Genomic DNA, 25,294 nt, shown 5'->3' on the forward strand with positions numbered 1-25,294 from the left:
AACCAGAAAAAAGGGAAGAGAAAACAGAAATTAAACTAAGCTCCGGCTTTAAAGTTCTTGGCTCGCGTTCTTGCCAGTCTTGCCGGTCTTCTTGGGAAGGAGATCTGCAAAGGAAAACCGTATTAGAGCATGTCCGTTGAAACCTGAGCAACCGTATGAACGTACTTTGGTGGATGTTGGGGAGAACACCACCCTGGGCGATGGTGACGTGGCCAAGAAGCTTGTTCAACTCCTCATCGTTGCGGATGGCAAGCTGAAGATGACGGGGGATGATACGAGTCTTCTTGTTGTCGCGAGCAGCGTTGCCCGCAAGCTCGAGAATTTCGGCAGCGAGGTACTCGAGGACGGCAGCGAGATAGACGGGAGCGCCGGCACCGACACGCTGGGCGTAGTTGCCCTTGCGGAGGAGACGGTGAACACGACCGACGGGGAAAGCGAGACCAGCCTTGGAAGAGCGGCTGTACAAAGTGCAAGTTAGCGCGATGGACAGGCGCAACGGCGCTGGCTCCATGTCGGAGCTCAGAACGCAGCTTCAAAAGTTGGCGATGCGGAAAGCAGCGCGCAAACAAGGGCCGACTCACGATTGCGCGTTCTTGGAACCGCTAGCCTTGCCGCCGGACTTGCCGCCTCCAGTCATTTTGATGGTTTGGTTGGTGTGGTTGAAAAGTCTGGTATTCGTTGAGGCGGTAAGACTCGGAGGTCGCGTCGTTTCGGTTGACGTAAAAAGCAGAAGTTGGTTGTTGGAGAGTGTAGTGAGGTGGGAAGAGAATGAGGGCTGGCGGGGGGATGTGCAAGTTAAGTAGTTTTCGCGTCAGGGCGCTGCCAACACGGATCAGCCACGCTTTCCGGAGGTTGTTGATCGGGGGGCGTTGGGGCTAATCCCAAAATGGGCGTGCACGACGCGAGTGTGGGTAGTCAGCAAAAATTTGGCTATGACCGCCCATTGGTCAGTTACTAGCGTGGGGCTCTCCTAACAACAATCAAAAGCTCGAAATTCCTGCACTAATGGAGCTGCCCTGATTTTACAAATATTAAGCCTGCCCAACAAGCCAGGGCTTCGCCAGTCACTCTTTCCATGCCCTTGCACGCGACATTCGCGAATCCATTTCGACATTCACCAGCCACCAGCGACCGACGACCTCCCGCGGCCATTAATGATTGTCAAATCAGCCAGGCCCATCATTCCGGTGTCCAGCACCAGCAGTTTTTGCTGACACTTTTTCCACCGCGATTCTTCCCTGACCGAGGCGCAATCAACACGACATGTTGGCTGATTTGCAACGCAAACCTATGCCGTCCACCGACCCTCGCGTGCGTCTTTGACCGTCAGACAACGACTGGGCCGGTATCCTTTACGATATCTTTGACAGCAATTGCGATATTGGAAGAAAGCCCCTCACTTCTTATCGACTTTACCTGCCATTTTGTGGCCCTTAGACCACTGGCAGCGCGTTCTTTCATCTTCGGCCGGAATTTTCACCTGAAAGTGCACCCAGCGAGACCGACTCCCTTTCTATAACCGCATTGGAAGATTTGTGGCGCGGAAGTCACCCATCGCGTCTTTTTTTTTCTTTTTCTTTTTTTCTTGCCGGCATCGCAAGACCACAATCTGGCGTCGGGACCGGATGATTTGAAGGATCCGGGTTCATGAACGAAATTTTGCAGTTGACCCTAAGCAAGGGCGAACCTGCCGTGTTTCTGGTATCTACTCTTGTAAGGTAAGTGGGTGAATGACAACTCAACCGTGGTCATCCATCGAGGAGTTTATCTTGTCCTTTTTTCCACATCGACTGTTCCAGGCTCGGAGGCCCTTTCAGCTTGATTTTTTTTTGTCGCTCCAAGTTTGCCCTTTGTCCTCATTTTCGAACCCTATTTTTGAGATCTGTAGTCCTTCCCACGTGTGTAATGTGCAGTATGCTTCAAATGTTGGTGACATATCATTAAAAACTTGAAAGCCTGGCTCATTAGAGGTAAGTGACAATGCACTTGGCATGCACACCCGGATCCCATGAGCGATCAGGCGGATCCTGTGTCCCCATCTAAGCCCTACCCGATGAAACGGCACTTTCCCCGGATGTTCGATTTCAGCTTCCTCCGCACTTGTCATGTGCCACTGGGGTTCAGTCCGCACTCTCGCCCTGTCGCGGGCTTCTGGCAATATGGAGTTGGGATCCTAGGGAGCCAATCATGTCGAGCGCCCGTGGCGTGGTATTGATGGGGATGGTGTTGCTAGAAATTTTGTCGTGCATTCTGCCCTACAGCCTCTGATTACGTACGCCGGCTCCATGGGTACCGATATGGGTACTCTGCCCGCAGCCGGACAGGATATTTGAAAGCGGTCTCTCCCGTTCCCCCTCGAGAGGCCCCGAGCCAGGTCAGTCCCGCCGTCATCAGCAGCCAGCGGAATGCGAAGATCACGGACAGATCGGGGCCGCGCCCCAGACCATGTTTCCCGGTGACATGAGGTTGAACCCGTTTCGTGTCGTCGCAATGTGCAATTTCACAATTGCTCATAAGGCGTTACCCACCACAAGAAGATTGAGCGCCGACTCCCGCCCGTCTCCCGGAGCTTGAAAGGAGCGGGCCAGTGGATCGGTGTCGGGGTTCGATCCGGGTGTCATTGGTAGGGCCACGGATTCCAAATGGCGCGGCAGAGCCCGGGGGCCCTTGCGGGTTTGCGGACAGCGACATGCATGCCTGTGCCGCTGTATCGATTCTCAAATTCCCCATGATTTCCCTTTCCAGGTGGGCTGTCATAGCGCACGAGCCAACGCGGCATGGGTCTGCAAATGCCAAGCACTCAGTGCTCAGTGGTTGTGCACCTGGCTTGTAGGTTGGGGACCTTTCCTTAGGAGCGCCAGTATTTTTTTCTACCAAATCAGGTATGCTGCTCCACTTTTCGCGCACCGCCCAGATCAATCAGTCAATCAGTCCGTGCCAGCGCCCGGCGCGTCCAGCTACAAAAAGGCACATCCCCCCTCGCCGACCTCAATTTTCTCCTTCCAACAACCACTTCTCTCAGCTTTTGTCCGCGACCATTCACGACTGAAGTACCCACGTCCACTTACGCATATCCATCTGTTGAATTTTAATTCTCGAACTTTCGAAACCACCCAAAATGCCTCCCAAGCCCGCCGACAAGAAGCCCGCCTCCAAGGCCCCCGCTACTGCCTCCAAGGCCCCCGAGAAGAAGGATGCCGGAAAGAAGACTGCCGCCTCTGGCGACAAGAAGAAGCGCACCAAGGCCCGCAAGGAGACCTACTCCTCCTACATCTACAAGGGTGAGTTGCCATTCGCTACTTTTTGCCCCGCGCGAGGACGGGACCGCGTGGCATGATGCGATCTTGTCGCGTCTTACCTCTGTCCCCTCACGAAGATGCGCCTTCCGGAGTTTGCAGCATTCCTGACTAACTCAAAATTCAGTCCTCAAGCAGGTCCACCCCGATACCGGTATCTCCAACCGCGCCATGTCTATCCTGAACTCCTTCGTCAACGGTAAGAGCCAACCTGCGCACATAAACGATCAAGCACGGATCTCTGACATAATCATCAGATATCTTCGAGCGCGTCGCTACTGAGGCCTCCAAGCTCGCTGCCTACAACAAGAAGTCCACCATCTCCTCCCGCGAGATCCAGACCTCGTATGTCCTCGGTTCTTACTCATGAAACAGGCTAAGCTTCTAACACATCATTTCTAGTGTCCGCCTCATCCTCCCCGGTGAGCTTGCCAAGCACGCCGTGTCGGAAGGCACCAAGGCCGTTACCAAGTACTCCTCCAGCACGAAATAAGTGCTCGGTGACAGGGTGTTTCGTGTCTTTCCTCTCATTTTCTGTCTAGGGCATTAGGATTTGTTGGCATTTGGGTGTCACTTACGAGGAGACTTTTGGCCAGAGGTTCCAACACAATCCGCTTGGCGTCTCTTCTAATTGCAATGCGTTACGGATGGTCTGCTTTTTTTTTTTATTATCTTTGGGGGCAATGTCTTCTCACGGCTTTATGGGGTTCTTGCGATTGTACAATAACATACCTTGACATCAGGGTTTCGGACGAAATGAAATCGTGCATATGATCAAAGAGCACAGCGCGTTCTGCACGACCAGTGACGACACAGCCATTTCAACGACTCGAAAACTGCGACATCCACGAACACAAGCGAAACCATATCTTTTGACGGAAGAAACCACCGACTACTGCAAATTCAGCCCAGGAGACCACGGATTTGGAACTTTGACATTTGTCTTGACCCAATGCCACTGCGCATGGTCAGTGAGCACATTTGTCGGAATTAGTCAAGCCCTTGGTTTGGTCTTATCAAAGAAGGCTTCGAAGCTTGGCCGATTTTCGAAGGACTACATTTGTTTATGTCAACGAGCCACGGTTGCCTGTGATGACGGTTTAGGCAGAGGGGCAGGTTTTGGCAGTTGGAGCACCGAACCGAGTACTTTTCTCTATATTTGGTGTTTACGGGCTTGGCTGGACATAGTTGTCTTCCCGACGAGGTAGAGAGCTATCGTTTATTTTCCAAATGACCCATCTTGATTTCCTGTTCTTTCGCACTCTTGCTTCCCTCTATCCACGATGGTCGCCGCTCCTGTGTACAAGCGTGCAAGCGTCAACCAAGCCAGTTAATATGTATGCATGGTAAAATTCGGGTCCCGTCAAGTATCGATACGTACAAGCTTTGCCGTAGTATACCTCAGGGTTGTTTAGCCAGTGCATTCGACCTAGTTGGTATATAGTAACATGATTCCGTCCTCTGCAAGCAAGTCGGCTCCCAGCATCTTATCCAAGACCTGCCTTGGACCGCTTGACAACCTGCTTCACAGGTTCCAAAATTCCCTTGTTATCTGAGCTACCGAGGCCCATTCCCTTACTCCATCCCATTTTCTCCAGCATGGCGCGGCCCTTATTCTCCTGGCTTAGCTCCGGGGCTGAGGCCCCCACGATCTCGCCTTCACGTACGGTGACGGCGTTGTGACCAGAACGTCCACCGCCGCCACCAGACGGGGCTTTGTACGAGGGTTTGCCCTTCGCATCAAGGCGGTGGAAGTACTTCCGGTTGATTCGTACCGCTGCTTGGTCAACATGAGCAACCACTTCTTCAATTCGGTGTTCTTTGTATCTCAAGGTCCCTTTGGTGCGGTACAGGATCGGACGGCGCTGGTCACCCTTTCCCGTTGATTGGGATTTGATTTTGAACTTGTTGGCCAATTCGTGCAGAACCTTGCGAGCCTGTTTATCCATTGGAGGGAACTGGAGACTGGAAAAGCAGGAGCCATATTAGTTGAATTGGACGCGAGGCTTGTAGGGGAGCATGGAATGAAAATGGGGGATGAGCCGGCCCGGACTGCATACCTTTCTTCTGTGGTGAGGAGAAATGCCACAAGCTCAGTTTTGATGTTGTCAAGTGTCATCCCAGTCAGATACTTGACGCGCAAGTCGTCTGGGTTGACATTTTTGCCTAAAAGGCCCTGGGCACGCAATTCCTCCCGCTCGAGCTTGCGCTGCTTTTTCCTCTCCCTGTCTTTCTGCCACGCGGTCTTTAAGACTAACTCCATCTCAGAGTCCGAAACGTTGAAGTTGGGAGGTTGTTTACTGCGCCGATTCCGACCGGGTGGGATAAACCCTGGGTTGGCCCATGCATCAGTCAATTCGAGACCATCAAAGGCATCCGCCACCGCGGTGGCACTGGGAAACCCTCCGGTTCGGCCTGCACGCTTCTTATTCTTGACCTTTCGAACATTGAAAGCCGCCTCCTCTGAGAACAGAATCAGTTCATTGCTTCCCATGCCCAATTCCTCTTGTTTAGCGAAGAGACGAGCAAGTTCCTCGTCGTCGATGTCTTCCTCGTCGATATCCAATCGGTCGTCTTCATCACTGTCATCGCTGGCGTTGCTACCGCCCGTCTCAAACATGGCATCCATATCATCCGAGTCGTTCCCAAAGTTGACAGCATTCTCGTTTCCACCTAGGTCCCTGCGGTTGGCGAAAGACCTGAGGTGGCTGGTGAGGATGTCATCCCCATCAGAGTCATCCGCGAGATTGGCGATATAGTCGGCAAGGATTTCATCCTCGTCATCATCCTCCATGTATTTCTGAGCGCGCTTTGAATCCCGCTTCGACTCTCGCTTCGAATTCTTTTCCTTAGGTGCGGATGTGGGCATGCCTCCTTGTTCAGACGTAGTACTGGCTGCGATGACCACCTTTGTAGTCGTGAGAGTTTTAACGGCCGTGGTACTGACAACCTTGGGCGGCTGAGTAATGCTGAAAGCATGATTTCTTTTCTCGTCAACCGGCTGGGTCGTGGGCTGAATATGCGAATTTCTGCCTTTGAAAAGAATAATCTCCTCACTCGAGTCGGAATGGTCAGAAAGCGGCTGGCGATCCGGAATCGCCACGGGCGGGTGACCTGTGCCCACCACAGTTTCGTCCCGGGCTAAATCGAAGAAAAATAGCTGCTCGGTCGCTTCAACGGTGCCTCCTGCCTTCGGGACCTGATCGGTTTCGTCATCGGCGCTAGCGTTGGGGCTGGGCACGGATTGTGTGATGTCGATGTCCAGCGTCTTTGAATTTTCTGCAGCGGCTTCAGCCGTAGCTTCCTGGATCTCCTCAAGTTGAAGTTGGATCTCTTCTGCGGCATCCATCCCAACCAAGGTGGGGGATGCAGCAGGTGACAGCTCGGGCTTCTTGAGCGTCTCGATGTAACCGGCACTCACAAACTGGACAGGCTTCGTCCTGAGACTCGTACCCAAGGGAAGTTGATGGGATGTCGTGTTTCTAGCCTCATCCCGCATGGTAAACGCTAAGTCCAGTGTTAGATGAGCAGCTGCATGAAAGGTAAAGAGGGACTCTACCATGGTTGTTCGCAATTATCGCCCGCGTGACCAAACCTTCGGTTGCAAAGTCTCGTAGGGCCTTCTGTGCGGTTGTAGCTCGCACACGGCCATTCTTGGGTCCCGCATGTGGCCGTTTGCCCTTCTTGGGCGCCATAGCGGGCGTGATGATGCTGTGCCTGGATCAATGCCCACCGAGACGTTCAACTCTGAAGGGGGCCGGTAGAGACTGGATAGATGATGGGAGGTCTCTTGTAGGACCTGTGGCGGTGGCAAACCAAGTATCAAGAAGCAGCCTGGGGAAAGCAGCTAGTTGTCAAGGTTTTTCTAGAGGCGGCGGTGGAAAATATCGTTTGCCGCTTGGTCGTAGCCAAACCTGTTTCCCGCTTTGGAAACAGTGCTCTACCATAGGTAGCGAGGTAGGTGCACGCGAGAAGGCTTTGCAATGTGTAACGCCTGCACCCCATGGCCGGGCAGTATGAAGTGGGCAGCACGCACATAGCGCCTCTCGGTTTGTAGAGGGACCCACTAGCAGTTACAAGTGAGGTACTTGCGTATGTACCTACCTTTGGGACCTCTTTGGTCTTGCCTCGTCGGGCTGTTGAGGACCAGTCGTCATGAATGAAGCACCGGCAGGCACGCTGCTTCAAAGTCCACTATGTACGTACATAACGTACCACCCACAGGACAACAACAACAAAGGTGGGCCTGCCTATGGTGGAGAAAGCGATCATAGGGCCCCTGCATGTACTCAGTTGTCCTCAGCGACGGGACTCAGATGACATCGTTACCTCACTTGGCACCCCCGCCGCTCATCGCAGCTGAGCAAAACAATTGAGGACCACCTGTTCGCCAACGCAGAACTCCTGGGGAGGAAGAGTTAATTCACACTCACACTTGCATCTACCTACCTACCTCAGCCTACCTCGATCTACCTCACTAACCTGCCTGCCTACCGGTACACTACCGGCCTCGTAGTCTACCTACCTACGGAACGGCTCTTTGCCTGACTACTAACTAACGCTTTGCCAGTGCCCCCAGACTCCTCTGTCGGCAAAGACAATCTATACCTAGTCAACACACTACCTTCCGGCAACCTTCGACTTGACAACGCAACGCTTCTTCTTTCCCGGCCCTCTACCCTGGATTCCACCTACACACACGAGTACTTGACAGAAGTCATCGCCCACCTTCTCCATCCCGGCCATCGACAACCCAGTGGTCAACACATACATTGATTTCGGTCGTATCTCGCTCACCCAGCCTCAGCCAGTCCGTCCCTCGGGCACGCTCTGCGTGGCTGGTTTAAGCTGGACTTCTGCCGGCATTCCCTTCTATCCGTCAGGCCCACCTCGCCTCTGGGCATTCAAGAGATTCATGACGTCCTCGCGACCTGGTGGCACCGGCTGGCAAGAAACAGTGTCTAGCACGTCTCCAAAGCTGGCCAACGCAATGGAGGCTGCCAGAGCTGGGGCTGTCGAGGTTGGACGCGTAAGCCGCCGTTTCCTCCACCGGATATGGGACCGGGAGCCAGTCAATAATCGCACAATCAATGAGCCCGTGTGGTGTCTCGGCTGTTCATACACGCTTGACACCAAGCAGTACGGCTCACCGTTGTCGTCGTCGTCCCTGTCCCAACTTAGAACAGATACACCGCCCTTGGACAAGTCACAGCCTCCCGGTACGCATCAGCACCAAGAATCTGATGGCGTCCCGACCAATACGCCGCCCTTGTCATCGCTCCCACTGGTAGCGGCAACGACGGCGACTTGCCCGTCAGACACCTCAGCGTCTGCAGCACCAACAGGTCCCCCGCCTGGACCGTCCGACACGATGTCGGATTCAGTAGCGAGTGGTTATGATTCGTCTTTGGCGTACGAAGAGCCCGGGCAAGATGGTGGATGGCCGCCTGCCTTTCTCGACGACTTCGAGTCTCGTATATGGATGACATACCGCACTGACTTCGCCCTTATCCCGAGGTCGTGCGACCCACAAGCATCATATGCCCTGTCTTTCGCAATGCGGATCAAGACCACATTTTCGGACTTGACGGGTTTCTCGTCTGATACGGGCTGGGGATGCATGATCAGGTCGGGTCAAAGCCTTCTCGCAAACGCTATACTTGTTGCTCGCCTTGGTCGCGGTAAGTCGCTGCTCTTTTTGGCATGCTTGCTTGCAATAAAATAAGAAAAACAACAAGCGTGACAACTAATAGCAATGGTATAGAATGGAGGCGAGAGACGGACCTGGACGCGGAAAAGGACATTATTGCCCTATTTGCAGACGATCCCCGCGCCCCATTTTCCCTACACAACTTTGTCAAATACGGCGCCACGGCCTGTGGCAAATATCCTGGTGAATGGTTCGGTCCATTGGCAACTGCACGATGCATACAGTAGGTTATGGCCCCCGGGCAAACAAAAGAAGCTTCCTTGGCCCGCGAAGACGAAAGAGATTGGTGTGACAGTACGGCTTACATTTGTAGGGCATTGACGGACGAGAAGGAGTCGGGCCTGCGGGTATACTCAACCGGTGACCTACCGGATGTTTACGAAGACAGCTTCATGGCAGTTGCAAATCCAGATGGGCGCGGCTTCCAGCCAACCCTCATTCTCGTATGCACAAGGCTCGGCATTGATAAGATCAACCAAGTATACGAAGAGGCTCTTATCTCAACTCTACAGTTACCTCAGTCGATAGGTATAGCCGGGTGAGTCCTCGAAACCCAGCCATGTGACCTGGCACCAGGCATTTACTCATCACTAACATGACCATTAGCGGTCGTCCCTCCTCCTCCCATTACTTCATCGGCGTCCAAGGGCAACGGCTCTTTTACCTGGACCCTCATCACCCACGTCCCGCACTCCCTTATCGCGAAGATCCGAAAGGGTACACGGCAGAAGAACTGGATACGTGCCACACTCGACGGTTGCGACAACTTCATATTGACGACATGGATCCTAGTATGCTTATCGGGTTTCTTATCAAGGATGAGGACGACTGGGACATGTGGAAGAGTTCTGTGAAGCATGTTCAGGGCAAGTCCATCATCAGCGTTTCCCCGCACGACCCTGCCAGGGGGCAGGGTGGAGGCCGTGCCGAAGCCATTGATGAAGTAGAAACTCTAGAGAGTGATGACGATGGAGAAACCGCTCTAGGAGCATAATGACATGGGGGGAATAATGACTCAGGAAACGGGCCATGATGCATTCAGAGCCTCGCTTTTTCGCTAAACCTCCCACTCAACTGCAAGCCAGTATGAGATCGAGGATAAGAGACGTTTGAGGCACACAAGGTAGGTGGCTATACCGATGCTATGTTGTACAGAGTCTTAACGGCAGGGGTGGACCGTCTGGTCTGATGATAGAACAAAGGACTCTCTAGCGTCTCGCTTTTTTACCACCCTTTGTCAATTTTGGTGGAGGGGCTGCATGATCCAGTTCCTTGATGTGGGCAAATAACTTCGTCCGAGAGGAGAAAGTTTCTTTGCAGACGGCGCAAAGGTGCTGTTGCTTCATGTTAGTGGGTGCCGTACGATATAGGGAGACAATATTCGCGCCATTTGTTCTTAGTGCATAGGAGTTACAACTTACCGAGCCTTGTTCGCTTGCTTCAGCGGCTTGCCGCGCAGCCTTCTTCTCGCGTTTCAATTTCGCTTTGCCTAACTTTTTACCGGCACCGTCTAGTCCTGCCCCGCCAACTTCAAGGTTGGAAATATTGTCAGCCAGAGAATCAATGCCTTCCTTAGGCTCTGATGTGTCAAACTGGGGGTCTCCAGATTCGCTTCCAACCATGAATCGATTTTCGACTGCTGATCGAGGTGCATACTCGTCATCCTCCGTACTCGAGCCATCTGCTACACTTTGGCCACGCTCCTCACGTGTTTCGACACTTTGGTGATCATCCTCCTGGTTTTGCGTCTTGCCATCTATAAAGCCTAAGGGTCGGTTTGCGGTATCATCACCAGCGTCCATATCTGTTTCTTGGGAAATCTGCGGCTGAGGGGAGGGGGTCGAATTGGCAAAGCTCTCTACATCCAGATCCAAATCGGCGTTTTCCTTTTTCATCTGCCTTCGCAGTTGCTGGACGGCTTTGACGTGCTTCTTGCTTTTCTCATGTGCCTCGAATTGCTTTTCACTCTTGAACGTCTTGTTGCAGACGACGCATTCGAGGACCTCGAGCTCGGACTCATCCTCGGAAGTGAGAGAAAACTCGCTAAGCAGCTGCTCTTCATCATCCCGCGCCTGAGCCCAGTCCGGCACCACGTACTCGGCCAGCTTCTCCTGGTTGGCGGCTCGTGAGCGGGCGGCCTGGGCAGCGGCAGAATTTCGTAGGATCTGTTGGCGTTCAGACTCGGATTGCGTGTTGGGAACGTACCGGGGATCACGTTTCCTGACAAACGACACGAGGGATATGACGGCATCGTTGAATTCGCGGATGCCCTCCTCACGAAACTTGCGGTTTTCCTTCTCCATGAGTCTGCGGACTCTACGGTCAGGGGCATCGCTAAGGCGATATTTGTCCTTCCAACTGAACGTCTTCTTGGTAGCGAAGCCTGACCAGATCTTGTAGAATGACTTCGCAACGGAATCGTAGTCGTCACCGGCCTGGCCAAAAGCTGGGTATTCTACTGGCACGAGGCCTTCCCACTCTGCCGCCGCGGTCTCTTCGGCCGCGAGTTGGTCGAAAAACGAATTAAGAATACCAAAGAAGCCACTAGGGCTGTCATCCATACGCACGCTCGAGTTGAAGCGGCCCATCAGGGTGAAGATGGCTGTTGCGGAGGTGTAACTAGTCCCATCATGGCCAGATGGCTCAGCGCCAGAGACATCTGTCTGACCAGTGAGGATAGCCTCACGATGGGAATCGTACCAGGCGCGTTCCTGAGGATCCGACAGGATCTCGTAGGCCGTCTGTACTTCGGCGAATTTCCGGGTTGCATTCTCTTCATCATTGTAGTTACGGTCAGGATGCAGCTCGAGAGCCTTCCTTTTGTAGGCTTTTCGAATTCTACCTGAACTCGTCAGTACAGTGTGCAAACTTGCAGCATCTGCGATAGAAAAGAGCTCACTCGGTATCGGCAGCCTGGCGGTCTACTCCTAGAACCTCATAATAGCATGTCTTGCGCTCTAGTACGGCAGCAGAGGCCTGGCCACCGGCCCGCGGGGCTGATTGCTCGGCACCCATCAGGAAATCTCAGACGGCTGGTGAAATGAATTAGATGGGTAGCGAGAAGATGGCGATTAATGAGGCTGTGATGGTGAGAGACAGAATCGGCCAGGCAAAAAAGAAGCCTAGCATGATATGCAGCACACCTAAGTTGTTGTGTAGGTAGGTGCTTTTGTGATAGTGACACTATCCAAAAAAAAATAATAGTACTGTGGCGGGGTCGGGTGGTACACGGGCTACAGGCAGCAGGTAGAGGTGGGGCGGGAGATACCTGCTGTGGTACAACAAGGGTCCAGACCTTTCACTTGAGTTGCCTATTTTCACAGAGCGAAAGCAGGTACACCTCAGTACAAGCTCGCAGTACATTTACCAGCACGTGGAGGCAGCGACCAGAGTACCCGGAAGTACCTTACGCTACCTAGGTAGATGCCCGCTGTTGTTCGTTGTGCTGGGCGTGCTGGGGAACCTTGATCGGCCCTTTCAATCAAAGGAATCCTCGCCTTCTTCATTTACGGAAACCACCACATGGCCACCACCTTGGCCGTGTCCTGTACACCGTTTAGGGTTTGAGGGAGGCGGAGGAGCGTCTAGAACAGTGTGAAAGGACGACTGATAAGAGGTAGACAGCATGATGAAAGAAGATGATGTCCATCCCTTTCCGAGATCAAACAATAGTTTCACTCGTCTCAGTGCCTACGCAGTACACAGCAGGGGCATCTTTGGATTGTGTAGTGCAGACCTCTCTCCCCTACCTTCCTTTTTACACTACTGTGTAGTAGGTGCCATTTTTGGCCAAGGACAGGCGACGGACGCAACCAAGAGAAAGTCCAAGTCCAGCGGTCGGGCCAGAATGGCCATGCGACTAGCAAACAGGTCATTCATTCGATTGCCATTGCCCTCAGCTTGGAAGGGCCAACGAGCACACACTCAGGTCGCACTCAGGTCTAACATCACTGGTGCGCGCAGTCAGTTGAGTCAATTCATCAACATCAACCGTTCGCGCGCTTCAACGTTCCGACCCGATTCCGGCGAGATTCCGAATTTCCTCTTTCAACACCTGCTGCCGACTCACGCCCCGACCTAGACCGAAACCTAGTAGTATTCGTTGTCGCACCACGCGACTCGCACGATTGCCCCTCGCCCTTCCCGATCCTACAGTTACTCGCCATGACCACGCCTCTGAACGCATATCAAGACTTTTGCATGGTCATGTCGCTACAATGAAATTCGGTCACTCGTTCAAGGAGGCCCTGCAGGGGGAGAGCTACCCTCAGCATTGGGTAGACAAAGCCATCCCGTATGGTCAGCTCAAGAAGCTCCTGGGCAAGGTGCGGGAGGAACTTATTCGCAACGGCTATGATCCCGACACTCTACACAGGCTCCTGGCCGACCACAACGCAGAGTACAGGCTCAGGGTAGAGAACTCCCATATCCTCCGCCCCAAACTGGTAGTGCGTCCCTCGGCCAGTACCACTTGTCTACGATTCGATGCGCTCCCGAATCTTCTCACAGAGGGAGAGCCCGCGCCGGCCTCAGAGCCCACCACGCCCGCCGGCGCCCTTGCTATCGCGCCCCCCGACTCGTCGCCGTTTGTACCGTTGGAAAACCTCACCTCGTCGCCCAAGACTTTGGCGGAAGCCCAGGATGCTGGATGGGTCGATATTCCACTGAACTCGGACGCGCAGTTCTTCAACATCCTACAAACAGATGTGGTTGAGCTAGACTCGCTACAAACCCAAGAGCGTCAGTCCATGAATGATGGCATACAGCTGCTTGGAAACGAGATCGCACGTTTGGCTCGGCCCCGCAAGGGAGTTATTCAGTTTGCAAAATCGGACCTCTACCGTTGGCGGGAGATCTTTGAACTCTACCTGGCCGCCCAGATATTCTTTTCGACCGCCGAAACAGCCACGGGTCCGCGGGATAGCGAGAAGGCGCGGAAGCAGCTTGTCTGGTTCCAGGATGAGGTCAGCAAGCGACAGCTGTTGCAAAAGTTCAAACTCAAGGCCAGCGCAGAGGCTTACACACGCTTCCTCGAACTCAACGCAACTCTATTGAAGAATTTCAAGTTCCAAGAGCTTAACCGGACAGCGGTTACCAAGATAATCAAGAGTAAGTCCTAGCACAGAGCGGAGCAAATTATGTCAACAACGAGAGAGAGAAAGAGGAAAAAAAAAACAAAGACCAAGAGGACGGAAAGGAGTAGTAGGGAAGGAGGAGGGAGTGAGAGAGCGAAAAGCAAAGAGTCAATTTGCGTGTGTTATGTTGAGAGAACATCGTCTGAATATGACGAGAGTACGACAAGATCGGAGGCTAACTGTCAAGCAGAATTCGACAAACAAACGTCGTTGGGCGTCAAGACAGAGTTTCCAAAGGCCATGAGCTCTGCCCCCTTCATCGTTGGGAGTATCGCCAAGGATATTTGCTCACAGATGGCTTGCGAAGTACTCAGCCGTGTTCCTCAAATTGTGGATTATACATGCACTATATGTACGCATGCTAGCCCAGCAGGTCTACGTTACGTTTTAGACCTGACCCACCCCTACAGACTTATTTGGTATGTTGAAACTGACCACGATGGATGACAGGTTACTCAATCTGCTGGCTCCCCGTGCGGCTGGACTGTGACCACATGTTTTGCATCAGGTGCATGATCAAGATGCAAAACAGGAATAAAGAGCTGTGCCCTCTCTGTCGAGCAAAAACCGTGCTATCTGCAACTGAAGGTAAGGGCATCTATCAGCTTCGTCCGGGAACCATTATTGTGCGTATGTCACTAACGTGCTTCGCTCTTGCGAACCACAGCCCACATCGACTGGAAATTGATGTCTTATATGGAAAAGTGGTTCCCTAAGGAAACGAAAGAAAAACAGCGTTACAATGAGCTAGAGAGACGCAGGGAGTTGTTGGGCGAGGCCTACGTCGATACAAATGATGGGCCGTGCATCGTGATGTAGAGGGTGTATCTTATCTGCTTGGCTGGTAATATTGATCTCGTGGAATACCCCTTGTTAGCGAATTTCACCACGATGAAACCTCGTTCCAGTTTTCTCATTCTGTGTTTGTACTTTGCTACTGATGTTCGTTTGGGTGTGATACGCTTGGGAGGTCAGTCGGTCTTTTGAGTAGATTGGGTCCAGCCGAGTGGCTATGGGCGTTGACAAAGGATGTATCGAGGACACATGTGTGGGATGGGAAGAAGACACGTTGATTCGCATTGTTTCACTCTCATTCCGCCAGTGCTTACTCCGTACTCGCGAGACTCAGCTCAACGTAATTATGTTTGTAGGCATACACTACCTGACATTGCTTTCAGGAATACTAAGATTGTTCCTCAGCAACTTTCAGTGCTCTGGTAAACACGTTGACAAGCTCGTCTGTTTCCTCCAACCCGACACTGATCCGTATCAGGTCCCTGTCAACACCATACTGCTCAGCCCAGTCTAGCTCCTGATAATGCGCCAGGAGCACATAGGGCGAAGTCAGTGTGAAGTTGGTTCCCAAGCTTGGTCCTTTGGCCGTCTCAATCGCATCGTAAAATGCCACAGCCTGCTCCTTCTGCTTAAAGACTACAGAAACAAGCCCGCTGTAGCCTCCCTGTGGCAGCTTGACCGCTTCATAGTTGGCCCGTGAATCGTTGTACTTGGGGTAGTAGAGGGTCTTGACGAGGGGATGATCTTTAAGGACACGGCAAATGGCCTCGGCATTTGCATTGACTCGGTCTATGCGTGCGACAAAGTCTCTGCTGTTGCGCTCCATGAAGATGACATCCTCCGGCCAGTAGGTGTCCTCGAACTCTTTCTGGACAAAAGCCTTCAGGGCTGAATAGTATCGCGAGTTGGGGTTGAGTATAGCACCGCCACCCATGACGTTGCAGTCGCCGCTGAAAATCTTTGTGAGACTGCTGACAACAATGTCCGCAAACTGGAGGACATTGACATTTGCAAATGTGCCAATCGTCTCGTCCACGACAACAGCAAATTCGTACTTGTCTGCCAGCTCCCGAATCCGGACCAGGTTGGGACAAGTGAGGATGGGGTTGCCCGGAAATTCACAAAACAGAGCAAGATACCGCTCTCCGGCCTCGAGGCGAGCCTGCAAGTCGTCGAGGTCGGACTCGGAGGCACGGCCGTAGAACAAGGCACCGGAGGGGTTGAACTTCTCGAGAATCTTGAGTGTATCGACGTAGGGGAAGCCAAAGTTGACGCTTTTTAGCGGCGTGCTGCCCGGTGGGGTGCGTATGGAGTACAGCGCTCTGTGGGCATGGAAAATAGCGTTCATTCCGCACGGGAAGAGATAGATATCATCCTCGCGAAGATTGGCAATGCCGCGGGTGTTTGAGCTCATCTGCTTTTCCGACAGCGAAGGAGAACCTCCCAGGTCATGGTCAGCACTCCGCAGTGCTCCGGCAATTCGTCTCTTGATGGCGGACTTGGCAGGTTGGACAAAGGAGAGGTCGAGATTTCTGCCAAAACGCTCTTCTAGAAAACGGGAAGTCTCCTGTATAATGGCAGTCTCTCCGGTGGTCCTGTTGCCATTCCCATGCACATTCGGCTGTTGGTTTCCTCCGACGTCAAGCGAAGCCTGCCGTTGGTAGCGCTTAGGACCGCGACACGGCTTTGCTGAAGCAGAGGCATCTACGCTCCGGAGTTCAATATCAGGACGCAGTAAGCCGTCTTTGAACAAGCCGTGGCAGAACTCGGCCCGGCGGCTAGAAACACCATCTCCACTATGCTGCCAGTATTGCTTTGCGAACGGAAAGCCGTCCTGTGGCATGATGACAGCAGAGATCGAGGGACAGAGGGGCTCCAGGGCACGCGCCTCGGGCTTTGACATGTCAAGAACGAGGTTGATGACCTGGAGGTTGCTGTTGATATCAACAGGTGCTCGCGAACGCATGAAGTCAACGCAGCGAGAGGCACTGGTCGGCGTCGGAAAGAGCATGGCTATGGTATCGCCAGGTCCCTTGGCCTTGGTATTAACATGTTTGGCCACAATGTCAGCAGCAAAGGCCTGAATGCTCCGGTGGATAAAGAAGCTGACAGAAGCTGGTCAGTACAACTGCAGTGCTGATCGAGACATTATGACCGTAGTGATTATGGTGTCTGACGACAGGCGCACACGTACCGAGGATACCCCGTTGTCATGCGCTTAACAACCCAATCCTGACCCTCCTCATAGCCGACATTGGCACTCCATGTTGGGAGTGACACACTCACGGCCTAGATACAGCAACGTAAGGTCAGCGAGAGGCATTGTGAAAGTGGTGACTGCACATGCTTGGGCATGGGTGCATACATGAGCGGTCTCCGAAGGTATAGAATCCCCAAGCTCGAACGTACGCATCGTGTACGTGACCGGGTGCCAGGTGGCGCGGAGAAGTGGTAAAGCGAGCTGCGATGCTGCGTTGATGATATAGATTTTGCTTAGTGCTGGTGTGAGCACCTTCTCTACTGGTTTCTGGCCTAACGTGATGCTGTCTTCCGGTTAGCTGGTTACAACCAACTGTCCAAGATGGCGAGGCAGCTGAGGGGCAAGCCCCATAAACGTGGCTTACATAAAATTAGGGGTGTCGTTCTTGCCAGTTTGACCTGACTTCTGTTTACCTCACAATAAGTTCTGAACAAGGGGATGAGTCAAGGGTGGGATGTTGGGTGAGCGAGCAAGTGAGTGAGCGGGTTGCTAAGGAGTAGCTCGTTGGTGCCGAGTATCGGAGGCATTCACTTGCTGTCGTATCCAATCAGTCACGAAGTTAGATCTAAGCTAGTGGTGACGATCGTTTCTGCTGTTTACTGCGCAGATTATGTGAGGCATGTTTCTTTGGCAGATTTGCAGATTTGACATTTGGCGGCTTATAGTCCTTGTCACATCCACGCCGCATCATCTCGCAAGTCCCATTCCTTTTCCGCCAGATACACTTTGCTCTATACAATGTTCTTCTTGTCCATAACGCTCCATTGCCATATTATGCAGCATACGTCCTTGCTCTCGGCTATGTACATTAGTCAACGTACCTACGTATTACCAGGCCTCCCTGGCCGCGGCGCAAAACCGACATGCCGGATCCCCACAGTCCCCACCGCGTCTTCAATGGCTCCATACCCGATGACGGAAGGCAGACAGAAGGAGGAGGAGCATCTGTCAGGTCTGTTACCCTGCCGGCCGCTGCCGGCCCGACTGCTAAAGGGTTCACATCAACAGTTCGCCAAACGCGAGTTGCTCCTATGATGAAATAGAGGTATGATGAGCAGCACGGAATGAGCGAAATATTATATTCAGCCCACTCCCGGAAACTAATGATAGCCTTCCCATCTCTGTACTACACATGACACTATATATACCCAATATTCCATCTGTTGCAGTACTCGTTGGCCCGGCCTCATGTCCTTTACAAGCCTAACATACCATGGTCTTTCTATACCGTCATGTCAATATCTCACAAAGTCTAGATCTAGACGTCCAAAACCGTACAGCCGCGGAAAACGACCAAGTATAAAACGAACACGAAGACGAAGCTTTGTTCCAACATATGCTCCCCACGTGCAAGTCGACCCTCATACCATTCGTTTCCCCTCCCCTATACCTAGGTTGTTTATTGTGAACCCCAGGTCTAGTTATAGTATGCCCGACCACCGCTCCTGCGAGTCCCCACACAACTGATGCTGTCGCTGGGTACGATGCTATCGGTATCTTCTTGGTCCTCTACCTCGCTGTCCCACTTTGGCGTATCGGGCGGTAGCAAAGTCTCACGAGGTGTGACGAGCTCGCTTAGGCCACCCGAGGCATTTCTGGGCAAACCCCCATCACGGCCGGAGCCATAAGCCCCGGACCTTCCCAACGGACTGCCACCGACTTTGACACCGGTCGTCTTCATGCGGGTGCCTGACTTGGAGCGTCTGACCGTGTAGGATTCTTCAACCGGGGAACCGCGGATGACACTCGAGGATCTACGGCTCTTGTTTGGCGCATAGCTTTCCCGCTCAGGCGTACTCGTGTCGTATGTATAGCTTCGCTGCACCATTGGCGGGTGCTTTGTGCCTCTTGAGCTTTGAAGGTGGTGGTGATCCGTTGAGACGGCCAAGGGTGGTCGTTTATACTCCGCCTCGCTGAGGTCCCGAGGAGACCCGCGCGACCGTGGCGTCATGTGACGGCCTCGAACATCCTCCAAGCCATCTGCAAAGCCGTCGGCCACATCTCTGCTGCGCGAAGTGCCCGCGTAACTGCTGTATCGAGTGACGTACTCGGGCCGCGGCCCTGACCGGGAAGCACTGCCGGATGTATGCATGTGCTCATCAGGTAAGCGAACCTTGTCCACTACACGGTCCAATTCCACATAACGTGCCCTAGGCTCCAAGGGCTTTCCCGAGTACTTTTCCATATGCCCCGCCTCCTGGTGGCTGGAGCGGCGTGAAAACGATGGCGGCTCATGGTCATCCCGCGACGAGCGAGACCGTTCTGCCTTGGACATGCTGTACAAAGCACCTCCCACTGCTCCGGCAGCCGCGACGCCCAAGATGGTACTCACAACCGTACTTGGACTGATGCCTCCGGAGTTGTGCCTGGTTGGGGCAGCGGGAGCATAGGAGGCCGTCCTCGACAGGTGGCCCCGCCTGGAAGCATGTCGATCATCGTCCTCAACCTCAGCAGAACGCCGGTGACCCGAAGGAGGGTTTGATCCCGAATATGATGGATGAGAGACTGCACCCGGGCGCTGCTCTGAACCTGCCATATCGTATCTCCACATGAGAACTCGACTAGGTTCTTCCTCGGCTGATTGCTGGTACCGTGTGGCCGTGCCACCGTGATGGGACGGGTAACTTTTGGAAGGCTGGTACACGATCTCCAGGGTGTTGCCGTCAGGGTCAGTGGCGCTGACTTTGAGATCACCACTTCGGCTGACACTCCTGTGGGCCTTGGCGGTTGTGGCAGCTGATCGGGTTTTATCGCCGGCGTCTGGTGAAGCTCGGCGCGCGGAGCTAAAAGCCTCGTCGGCTGCGGCGGCAGAAGGGGCGGAAAGGGAAATATGCGAGAGTCTCAAGGCCCGATTCGGGGGGATTTCACGAATCTGGAAGACAGCTTTGTCGCGTGACGGGTGGCCGTAGGTGATGGATGGTAGGGGCCCGTCCTCGTCACTCAAGTAGCGCAGACCAATGTTCTTGATGATGGCCGCGTAAAAAGGTGCGGAGGATGAGATACGAGAGACTTCGAGGAAAGGAAGCATCTTGACTGATGTGGTTTTATGTTGAAAATATGGCCACCCGAGCAACGAGCCAAATTCATGCAGCCCACAGATCTTTGCAAGCTGCTGCTGATCGATGTCACCGCCCCTCGGTTTGATATACAGCCCCAGTGATGACGAGGAAGTTGATATGTGGCAACCTTTGATGTCCGATGTGTTGAAGGTCGCTTGAGCTAACAGGGAATCTCAAGGCACCGTTGAGGCACCGTTGAAGTACCGTGGCGCGAGCAGGCGATCAAGACAGGGGTGTGCTGCCGTTCAGGGCTCACCACATCCAAGCACTCGAAGGCCAGGAGGTGGGTGTGAGGCGTATCCGTGGTGGTTAAGTCTAGGCGCGTTCCCAAAGCACCGCCGCAAGGGTGCGTTATGGGGAAAGAAGTGAAGAGCTTGAAGTACCGTACCCACGTTCGAAGGAATATAGCAGCGAGAGAAGAGAGGACCAGCAAAGTGGTCGCAAGTAGTTGAAGGCGTGGTGGAGGAAGTGACTTGTGGCGCGGAGGCCTTTCTCACCGGTTCGACTTTTTGTCACGGACAAATGGTGTAGGGCTGGAAGGGCCAGATAGTGGTTGCTGCTGGGTGGAAATCACTTGACAGTTGGATAGCGGTTGGATTCGTCCACGTATGTTCAACAGTTAGCCATGTTCGTACAATGGTAGGAGGAAGAGTTGTAGTCCAGAGGTAGCCAGGCTGCCAGGTCGCAAGGGTAGCTTGTAGCTGAGTCTTTGGAAAACCTCGAGGCATATCCCCAGGTCCCCAGAATCCCTTTTTGGGGCTGATGCACTTCTCAACTTCCTCTCGTGAGGCAGTAACGGTAGGTTCCTGGTAGTTGTGGGTCCCAAGCGCCTATTTTCGGGCTCGTCGTGGGGATACCCCCTCAGTCCAGCGTATAGTGTAAAAGAACATGCCGAACCGCCAACGTACACGGTCCTGTGGTTGGTGGTGATGGGGAGGCAAGACAGCAGATCTAACGCGACCCGGCCATCCGGCCTGACTTGGCTGACTGGCGATCGAGGGCGGGAGAATCTCCATTGGTGAACAACCCTCTCCGCCTTTTTAGGCAAATGCAACCTTGCAACATTCCTACTTTTTCCTCATGCCGGCCTCTCCCACCTGTTTTGTTTTGTAGTGAACCACAGTAGTGTACGTATTACCTTTTGATGATCTGACGGACGGGACCTGATTTGCACTCGCATTGCAGGATTTTCTGTGGAAAACCGCTGGCCGTTGCCGTTCATTGACCGTCGCCACTGGGTCTGCCGCTGCCTGACGACCCATCATTTTGGCCTAGCATGCTAGAGGTACTTGGTATGATGGGTAAGTTAAATTAAGTGGGCAGGTATAAAACCATAGGCGTTCGTGCGAAAAGATATCTGGCAGGGGGGTTTTTACTTTTGCTCCAAACCACAGTAGACATGCATCGCCACAGCTACGGTGAAGGCTTCGGATGCCTGGGTGCCTGGGAGTCTCTAGAGCCCAAATCAAAAGTCTTGTATGCAAGGCTTTTCGCAACCGAACCACCCTGTCCTATTCAAGGTGAGCGTACCGTGGTGAGCGTGGGATTACCTGTGTCCGCACTTGCATGCCGAGTTGATGCCGGCCGGCCGGCTCAGGGACCCTTTGAAACAAGCCATGGCACCTGCAACACCACGCATCAATATCGCCGCTGGGTTGTGTGTTCCTGACGCACAAGTAGTGTAGTGTACCTACACGTGTATGTCCTTCAAACTCAACAGATCCAACGTACACGCACAAACTTGAAAGGCACAGCAAAATCGGCGATTGCTCCGGTGGACGTTCCCACATGTCACAGTCTCGGGAGCAAATACCAGGCTCACCCGGGTAGCACCAACCTGAGCAATCATTCCCAATCCACAAAGTGATATAATACGTACTACAGCCCATGAATGCTCAATAGCCCAATCCGCATGACTAGAACCCAATCGGTCTGAAACCCCAATGGCCAACGCCGATGCCCGGGGTGTCTTCGGTCCCTCCTGAAATTCATTGGCCGAATGAAGACGGCCACGTGAGGGCATCAAGACCTGCACGCTTCTTGTACCCGTCCATGCCTCATTGCCAGGACATGGCCCTACCCGTCAGGCTCTCAAGCGACCATGGAAAGGAAACCAGATGAGTTTTACGCGGCAACAGAGTATGGCTTGCAAAGACTGGCCTTGGGCGGCACAATTTGCTCCCAAAAAACGGTTGGGCAAGATGGAGAGGATATCTAGAGCATTCCGGCCCCCCTTCTCGCGTGCTCAAACATATCAATGTTGGATTGCCGCAGGTTCGAAACGAATAAGCCACGAGAGCTGATCCGAGAGTGGATGGCTACTAGTGGTGCTGGCGTCCTGTGATGGAATGAAGGCTGAGAGAACACGGTTGTTAGTGTGCCACTCCCTACCAATTTTCGTCATCAATTGTAACCGCGCAAGTCGCTACCTGACCCTCTTTTCGCGATGGCAGTGCCGGAGATGACATGTCGTAAAGCAGGCGTTTACTGGACCAGGAGATTGAGTGGATTGGACGAAGTTGTATCAGGAAAAAAAAAGAGAAGACGATTATTAACTAGCTAAGATTGAGCCGATGAAAGAGCCAGGAGGAGGCGAAGAAGGGTATATGACAAAAGGAGAGGAGGGAAGGGCAAGCCAGGTTGAATGGTCTTGCGTAGACGATGAAAGCGTCTTGAGTCCGTTGTTGAACGCCCCATGTTTTGGTTGCAAAAACAGCGACAGCGCAATCACAGGCGACCCAAGTTCCGGGAGCTCTGGCCCGCAGAATCGCGATGTTGTATCACGAAGCTGGTCAAAGCCCCCGCAACCTCTCTCACGCGTGAGAAAGGCAAACAGACCTTTCACCCATCCCTCCATGTTTCCCAACACGGTCTAGATGCCGATTAGATGAGGTCCCACGCATCCTCAGCGGCGTGACAGAACTTGCTGCACGCTACGCTGGCCGACAAGCTGTAATTGCTGATGGAAATCTTCTCATCGACATACTCATCCGCAAAGTTGTCGGCGCCCTTGGCCATGGCACCAACAAACACGCAGATGCTCTCGTTCTCGCCCAGAGTGTCGATGTACTCGCGGACGCGCACAACGGGGGCGTCAAAGCTGAGCGTAATCTTGCGGCAGTTGGGAGGCAGATGGTCCGTAATCGGGTTCTGGATCACCTTCAAGAGCTTCTCTTGCGAGTTGGTTCCCTTGATGGACAAACGATGAAGGAGCTGGACCATGAGACCGGCGAAGCGCTTGAAGGTACGGGGGATACGGACAGAAGGCGAGACCTCGATCAAGACTCCCTTGGCGGTCTGGATGTAAATCTGCAGCCTTCCGGCCTTGTTGACGGGCGAGTCGAGAAGCGTGAGGAGACACTAGAGGACAAACATGGCGAGTGTCAGTAGCAGGGTCCGCATGTTGAATGCAGACTGGGAGTGTTTCCAACCTGGTGAGTGATATCGGGGCGAGCATCACTGATGTCTCTGTTCATCTTGCGCATGACACCAATGTGCTCATCGCTGTTGAGGAGCGAGTACTTCTCCTCTCTCTGCATGCCCATGCGGCCGGAGCCGCCGTGGGAGGCCTTGTAGGTCTCGAGGCTGGCGTTGGAGAGCACCACGATGAGCCTCTTGGTGTCCTTGTCGGTAGGTGGAATGGGCATGTGCTGCTCTGCGACGAGCTGAGGGAGGGCCGGAGGAGGGAGCGACTGGGTGCCTGCCATGGTTACGTCGTGGTTAGACATGTTGAAAGTGTGAAGCTCAATGAATGATCAGGTGACCAGATGTCCGGGGGGCAATGGCAGGCAGTGTATCGACGACAGGACGACGCGACAGTGCTGAAGAATGTTGGATGCTGGTTGCTAATATGGTCGTGGTGATGGTGACGGGAACGGGACGGTGATGGATGATGTGTAGACTGTAGCCAAGAGATGGCAAAAATGGAGACGAGACGCCTTCGAGTTTTCGAGCAAAGACGCAATGGTATTGGCCATCGGCGATCCATCGAAAGAATAGAGTGGGGTACTGAAAGTGGTCCAGACTTCCCCTCTCCCGTCCCGTAGCAGATACCATAGAGCGTCGTTGCGGCGCACTTCCCGTCCTGCCTGTTCGTCCTGATTTTTTTTTCTGATTTTTTTTTCCCGTCTGCGTCGCGCATGCGCTAGGCTTGGCACGGGACATGACCACCTCGGAAACACCCAAGGCCTGTCTGTTTCTCAAACCGAGAATTCAAAAAGCATTCACACCAAGGGTCGCAACAACTTGTGTTCAGAGCACAAGTCGGAGGACGATTGAAGTCTCGGGTCGACAAGATGATTATCTGGCATGGGGGCGGATTGAAATATCGAGGAGGTGCTGTACTTACGAGGCCGCTTGCCAGCACGGGCGGGTTCTGGGGAAGAAGATCCGGACGACATGGTGGGTGACAGGGAGAACGGAGCAAGGAGAACGATGGAATACCAGATGGACCTTTGATGCCAGAATTGAAACAGAAAGTTGGAGGAAGAACGAGAGGAGAGCCCAGAGCGCAGGTGTGCGGGCACACGTGCCTTTTTATATGTTCACCAAGCCCGATAGACGGCGGTGATCCCCAGGAACCCGAGTAAGGCGTTGCATTTCAGGGTTCCAGACAGAGGCTTCAACATCCTTTATGCGCCCACGCCAAGCCGCAAGATGCAGCTAGCCTCAAGGTAAGCAATCCACCATTGACGCGAAGGAATAAGAAGAAAAAACAAAAGCAGACATCGCACAGACCAAAGACCTCTGACTATCGTACGGCATGCTCATGCCTCTCTCTACCTGGGTTGATTTCCTACTATGCCCATACCGCACACAGTATGTCATCTACAACGGTAACCTGCGGATCCCCTTTCGCTCTGGATATTCTGAAGGTTCAAAGAACAGACTACGTACACAATTTCAACCAACTTTGTTCGTCTCTCTAAAATTTATATGCAGTTTCAGTTGTCTTGGAATTATGTCTCTGCTATACCGCCTGACTACCAACCATTCAACCAACCCTTCGGTAAAGACTGACACGCCAGCCAATCCGACGC

The 25,294-nt window shown here is 53.3% G+C and overlaps 8 protein-coding genes across 8 annotated transcripts; 3 read left to right on the forward strand and 5 right to left on the reverse strand.

Annotated features, from left to right (window-relative positions):
- Nucleotides 1–2,980: 2,980 nt before the first annotated feature.
- SMAC4_08323 (uncharacterized protein) lies at nt 2,981–3,981 on the forward strand. Its single transcript, XM_003344332.2, has 4 exons — nt 2,981–3,281; nt 3,424–3,495; nt 3,554–3,641; nt 3,699–3,981. Exons 1-4 carry the CDS (start codon nt 3,119–3,121, stop codon nt 3,787–3,789), a joined length of 414 nt encoding a protein of 137 aa, XP_003344380.1. The 5' UTR covers nt 2,981–3,118; the 3' UTR covers nt 3,790–3,981.
- A 585-nt stretch (nt 3,982–4,566) lies between these two features.
- SMAC4_08322 (uncharacterized protein) lies at nt 4,567–7,028 on the reverse strand. The gene is made up of 3 exons (XM_024655414.2): nt 6,856–7,028; nt 5,357–6,803; nt 4,567–5,261 (listed from the first exon to the last, which is right to left on the reverse strand). Exons 1-3 carry the CDS (start codon nt 6,989–6,991, stop codon nt 4,784–4,786), a joined length of 2,061 nt encoding a protein of 686 aa, XP_024511305.1. The 5' UTR covers nt 6,992–7,028; the 3' UTR covers nt 4,567–4,783.
- A 900-nt stretch (nt 7,029–7,928) lies between these two features.
- On the forward strand, nt 7,929–10,178 carry SMAC4_08321 (uncharacterized protein). The gene is made up of 4 exons (XM_024655415.2): nt 7,929–8,977; nt 9,061–9,229; nt 9,320–9,544; nt 9,613–10,178. Exons 1-4 carry the CDS (start codon nt 8,212–8,214, stop codon nt 9,998–10,000), a joined length of 1,548 nt encoding a protein of 515 aa, XP_024511306.1. The 5' UTR covers nt 7,929–8,211; the 3' UTR covers nt 10,001–10,178.
- A 36-nt stretch (nt 10,179–10,214) lies between these two features.
- SMAC4_08320 (uncharacterized protein) lies at nt 10,215–12,186 on the reverse strand (the record flags this gene model as incomplete). The annotated part of the gene is made up of 3 exons (XM_003344329.2): nt 11,906–12,186; nt 11,570–11,844; nt 10,215–11,500 (listed from the first exon to the last, which is right to left on the reverse strand). The coding sequence occupies exons 1-3, from the start codon at nt 12,019–12,021 to the stop codon at nt 10,215–10,217; spliced, it is 1,677 nt and encodes a 558-aa protein (XP_003344377.2). The 5' UTR covers nt 12,022–12,186.
- A 746-nt stretch (nt 12,187–12,932) lies between these two features.
- On the forward strand, nt 12,933–15,081 carry SMAC4_08319 (uncharacterized protein). Its single transcript, XM_066090780.1, has 4 exons — nt 12,933–14,115; nt 14,332–14,493; nt 14,592–14,729; nt 14,809–15,081. Exons 1-4 carry the CDS (start codon nt 13,224–13,226, stop codon nt 14,958–14,960), a joined length of 1,344 nt encoding a protein of 447 aa, XP_065947501.1. The 5' UTR covers nt 12,933–13,223; the 3' UTR covers nt 14,961–15,081.
- Nucleotides 15,082–15,180: 99 nt separating this feature from the next.
- SMAC4_08318 (uncharacterized protein) lies at nt 15,181–17,660 on the reverse strand. The gene is made up of 4 exons (XM_066090779.1): nt 17,561–17,660; nt 17,302–17,479; nt 17,131–17,225; nt 15,181–17,041 (listed from the first exon to the last, which is right to left on the reverse strand). The coding sequence occupies exons 2-4, from the start codon at nt 17,347–17,349 to the stop codon at nt 15,325–15,327; spliced, it is 1,860 nt and encodes a 619-aa protein (XP_065947502.1). The 5' UTR covers nt 17,350–17,479; nt 17,561–17,660; the 3' UTR covers nt 15,181–15,324.
- A 655-nt stretch (nt 17,661–18,315) lies between these two features.
- Nucleotides 18,316–20,224, reverse strand: SMAC4_08317 (uncharacterized protein; the record flags this gene model as incomplete). Its single annotated transcript, XM_003344326.2, has 1 exon — nt 18,316–20,224. The coding sequence occupies one exon, from the start codon at nt 20,222–20,224 to the stop codon at nt 18,614–18,616; it is 1,611 nt and encodes a 536-aa protein (XP_003344374.1). The 3' UTR covers nt 18,316–18,613.
- Nucleotides 20,225–21,739: 1,515 nt separating this feature from the next.
- On the reverse strand, nt 21,740–25,189 carry SMAC4_08316 (uncharacterized protein). Its single transcript, XM_003344325.2, has 2 exons — nt 23,687–25,189; nt 21,740–23,615 (listed from the first exon to the last, which is right to left on the reverse strand). Exons 1-2 carry the CDS (start codon nt 23,981–23,983, stop codon nt 23,139–23,141), a joined length of 774 nt encoding a protein of 257 aa, XP_003344373.2. The 5' UTR covers nt 23,984–25,189; the 3' UTR covers nt 21,740–23,138.
- Nucleotides 25,190–25,294: the final 105 nt, after the last annotated feature.

This window comes from Sordaria macrospora, chromosome 6, assembly GCF_033870435.1.
Source record: "Sordaria macrospora chromosome 6, complete sequence".
In the NCBI taxonomy this organism is placed as follows: Eukaryota; Fungi; Ascomycota; class Sordariomycetes; order Sordariales; family Sordariaceae; genus Sordaria; species Sordaria macrospora.

Bases quoted from the DNA above. Each gene is read 5' to 3' on its own strand.
- SMAC4_08316 (XM_003344325.2), bottom strand. From the start codon at position 23,983: ATGTCTAACCACGACGTAACCATGGCAGGCACCCAGTCGCTCCCTCCT. The intron at 23,616-23,686 runs GTTGGAAACACT...TTTGTCCTCTAG, and splicing joins GCCCCGATATCACTCACCAG to TGTCTCCTCACGCTTCTCGA.
- SMAC4_08322 (XM_024655414.2), bottom strand. From the start codon at position 6,991: ATGGCGCCCAAGAAGGGCAAACGGCCACATGCGGGACCCAAGAATGGC. The intron at 6,804-6,855 runs GTAGAGTCCCTC...CACTGGACTTAG, and splicing joins GATAATTGCGAACAACCATG to CGTTTACCATGCGGGATGAG. The intron at 5,262-5,356 runs GTATGCAGTCCG...CTGCTTTTCCAG, and splicing joins CTCCTCACCACAGAAGAAAG to TCTCCAGTTCCCTCCAATGG.
- SMAC4_08321 (XM_024655415.2), top strand. From the start codon at position 8,212: ATGACGTCCTCGCGACCTGGTGGCACCGGCTGGCAAGAAACAGTGTCT. The intron at 9,230-9,319 runs GTAGGTTATGGC...TTACATTTGTAG, and splicing joins GCAACTGCACGATGCATACA to GGCATTGACGGACGAGAAGG. The intron at 9,545-9,612 runs GTGAGTCCTCGA...CATGACCATTAG, and splicing joins CAGTCGATAGGTATAGCCGG to CGGTCGTCCCTCCTCCTCCC.
- SMAC4_08318 (XM_066090779.1), bottom strand. From the start codon at position 17,349: ATGCGTACGTTCGAGCTTGGGGATTCTATACCTTCGGAGACCGCTCAT. The intron at 17,226-17,301 runs GTATGCACCCAT...TGCTGTATCTAG, and splicing joins TACCTTCGGAGACCGCTCAT to GCCGTGAGTGTGTCACTCCC. The intron at 17,042-17,130 runs GTACGTGTGCGC...AGCTTCTGTCAG, and splicing joins ATGACAACGGGGTATCCTCG to CTTCTTTATCCACCGGAGCA.
- SMAC4_08319 (XM_066090780.1), top strand. From the start codon at position 13,224: ATGAAATTCGGTCACTCGTTCAAGGAGGCCCTGCAGGGGGAGAGCTAC. The intron at 14,494-14,591 runs GTACGCATGCTA...GATGGATGACAG, and splicing joins GGATTATACATGCACTATAT to GTTACTCAATCTGCTGGCTC. The intron at 14,730-14,808 runs GTAAGGGCATCT...TGCGAACCACAG, and splicing joins CGTGCTATCTGCAACTGAAG to CCCACATCGACTGGAAATTG.
- SMAC4_08323 (XM_003344332.2), top strand. From the start codon at position 3,119: ATGCCTCCCAAGCCCGCCGACAAGAAGCCCGCCTCCAAGGCCCCCGCT. The intron at 3,282-3,423 runs GTGAGTTGCCAT...CTCAAAATTCAG, and splicing joins CTCCTCCTACATCTACAAGG to TCCTCAAGCAGGTCCACCCC. The intron at 3,642-3,698 runs GTATGTCCTCGG...CATCATTTCTAG, and splicing joins TCCCGCGAGATCCAGACCTC to TGTCCGCCTCATCCTCCCCG.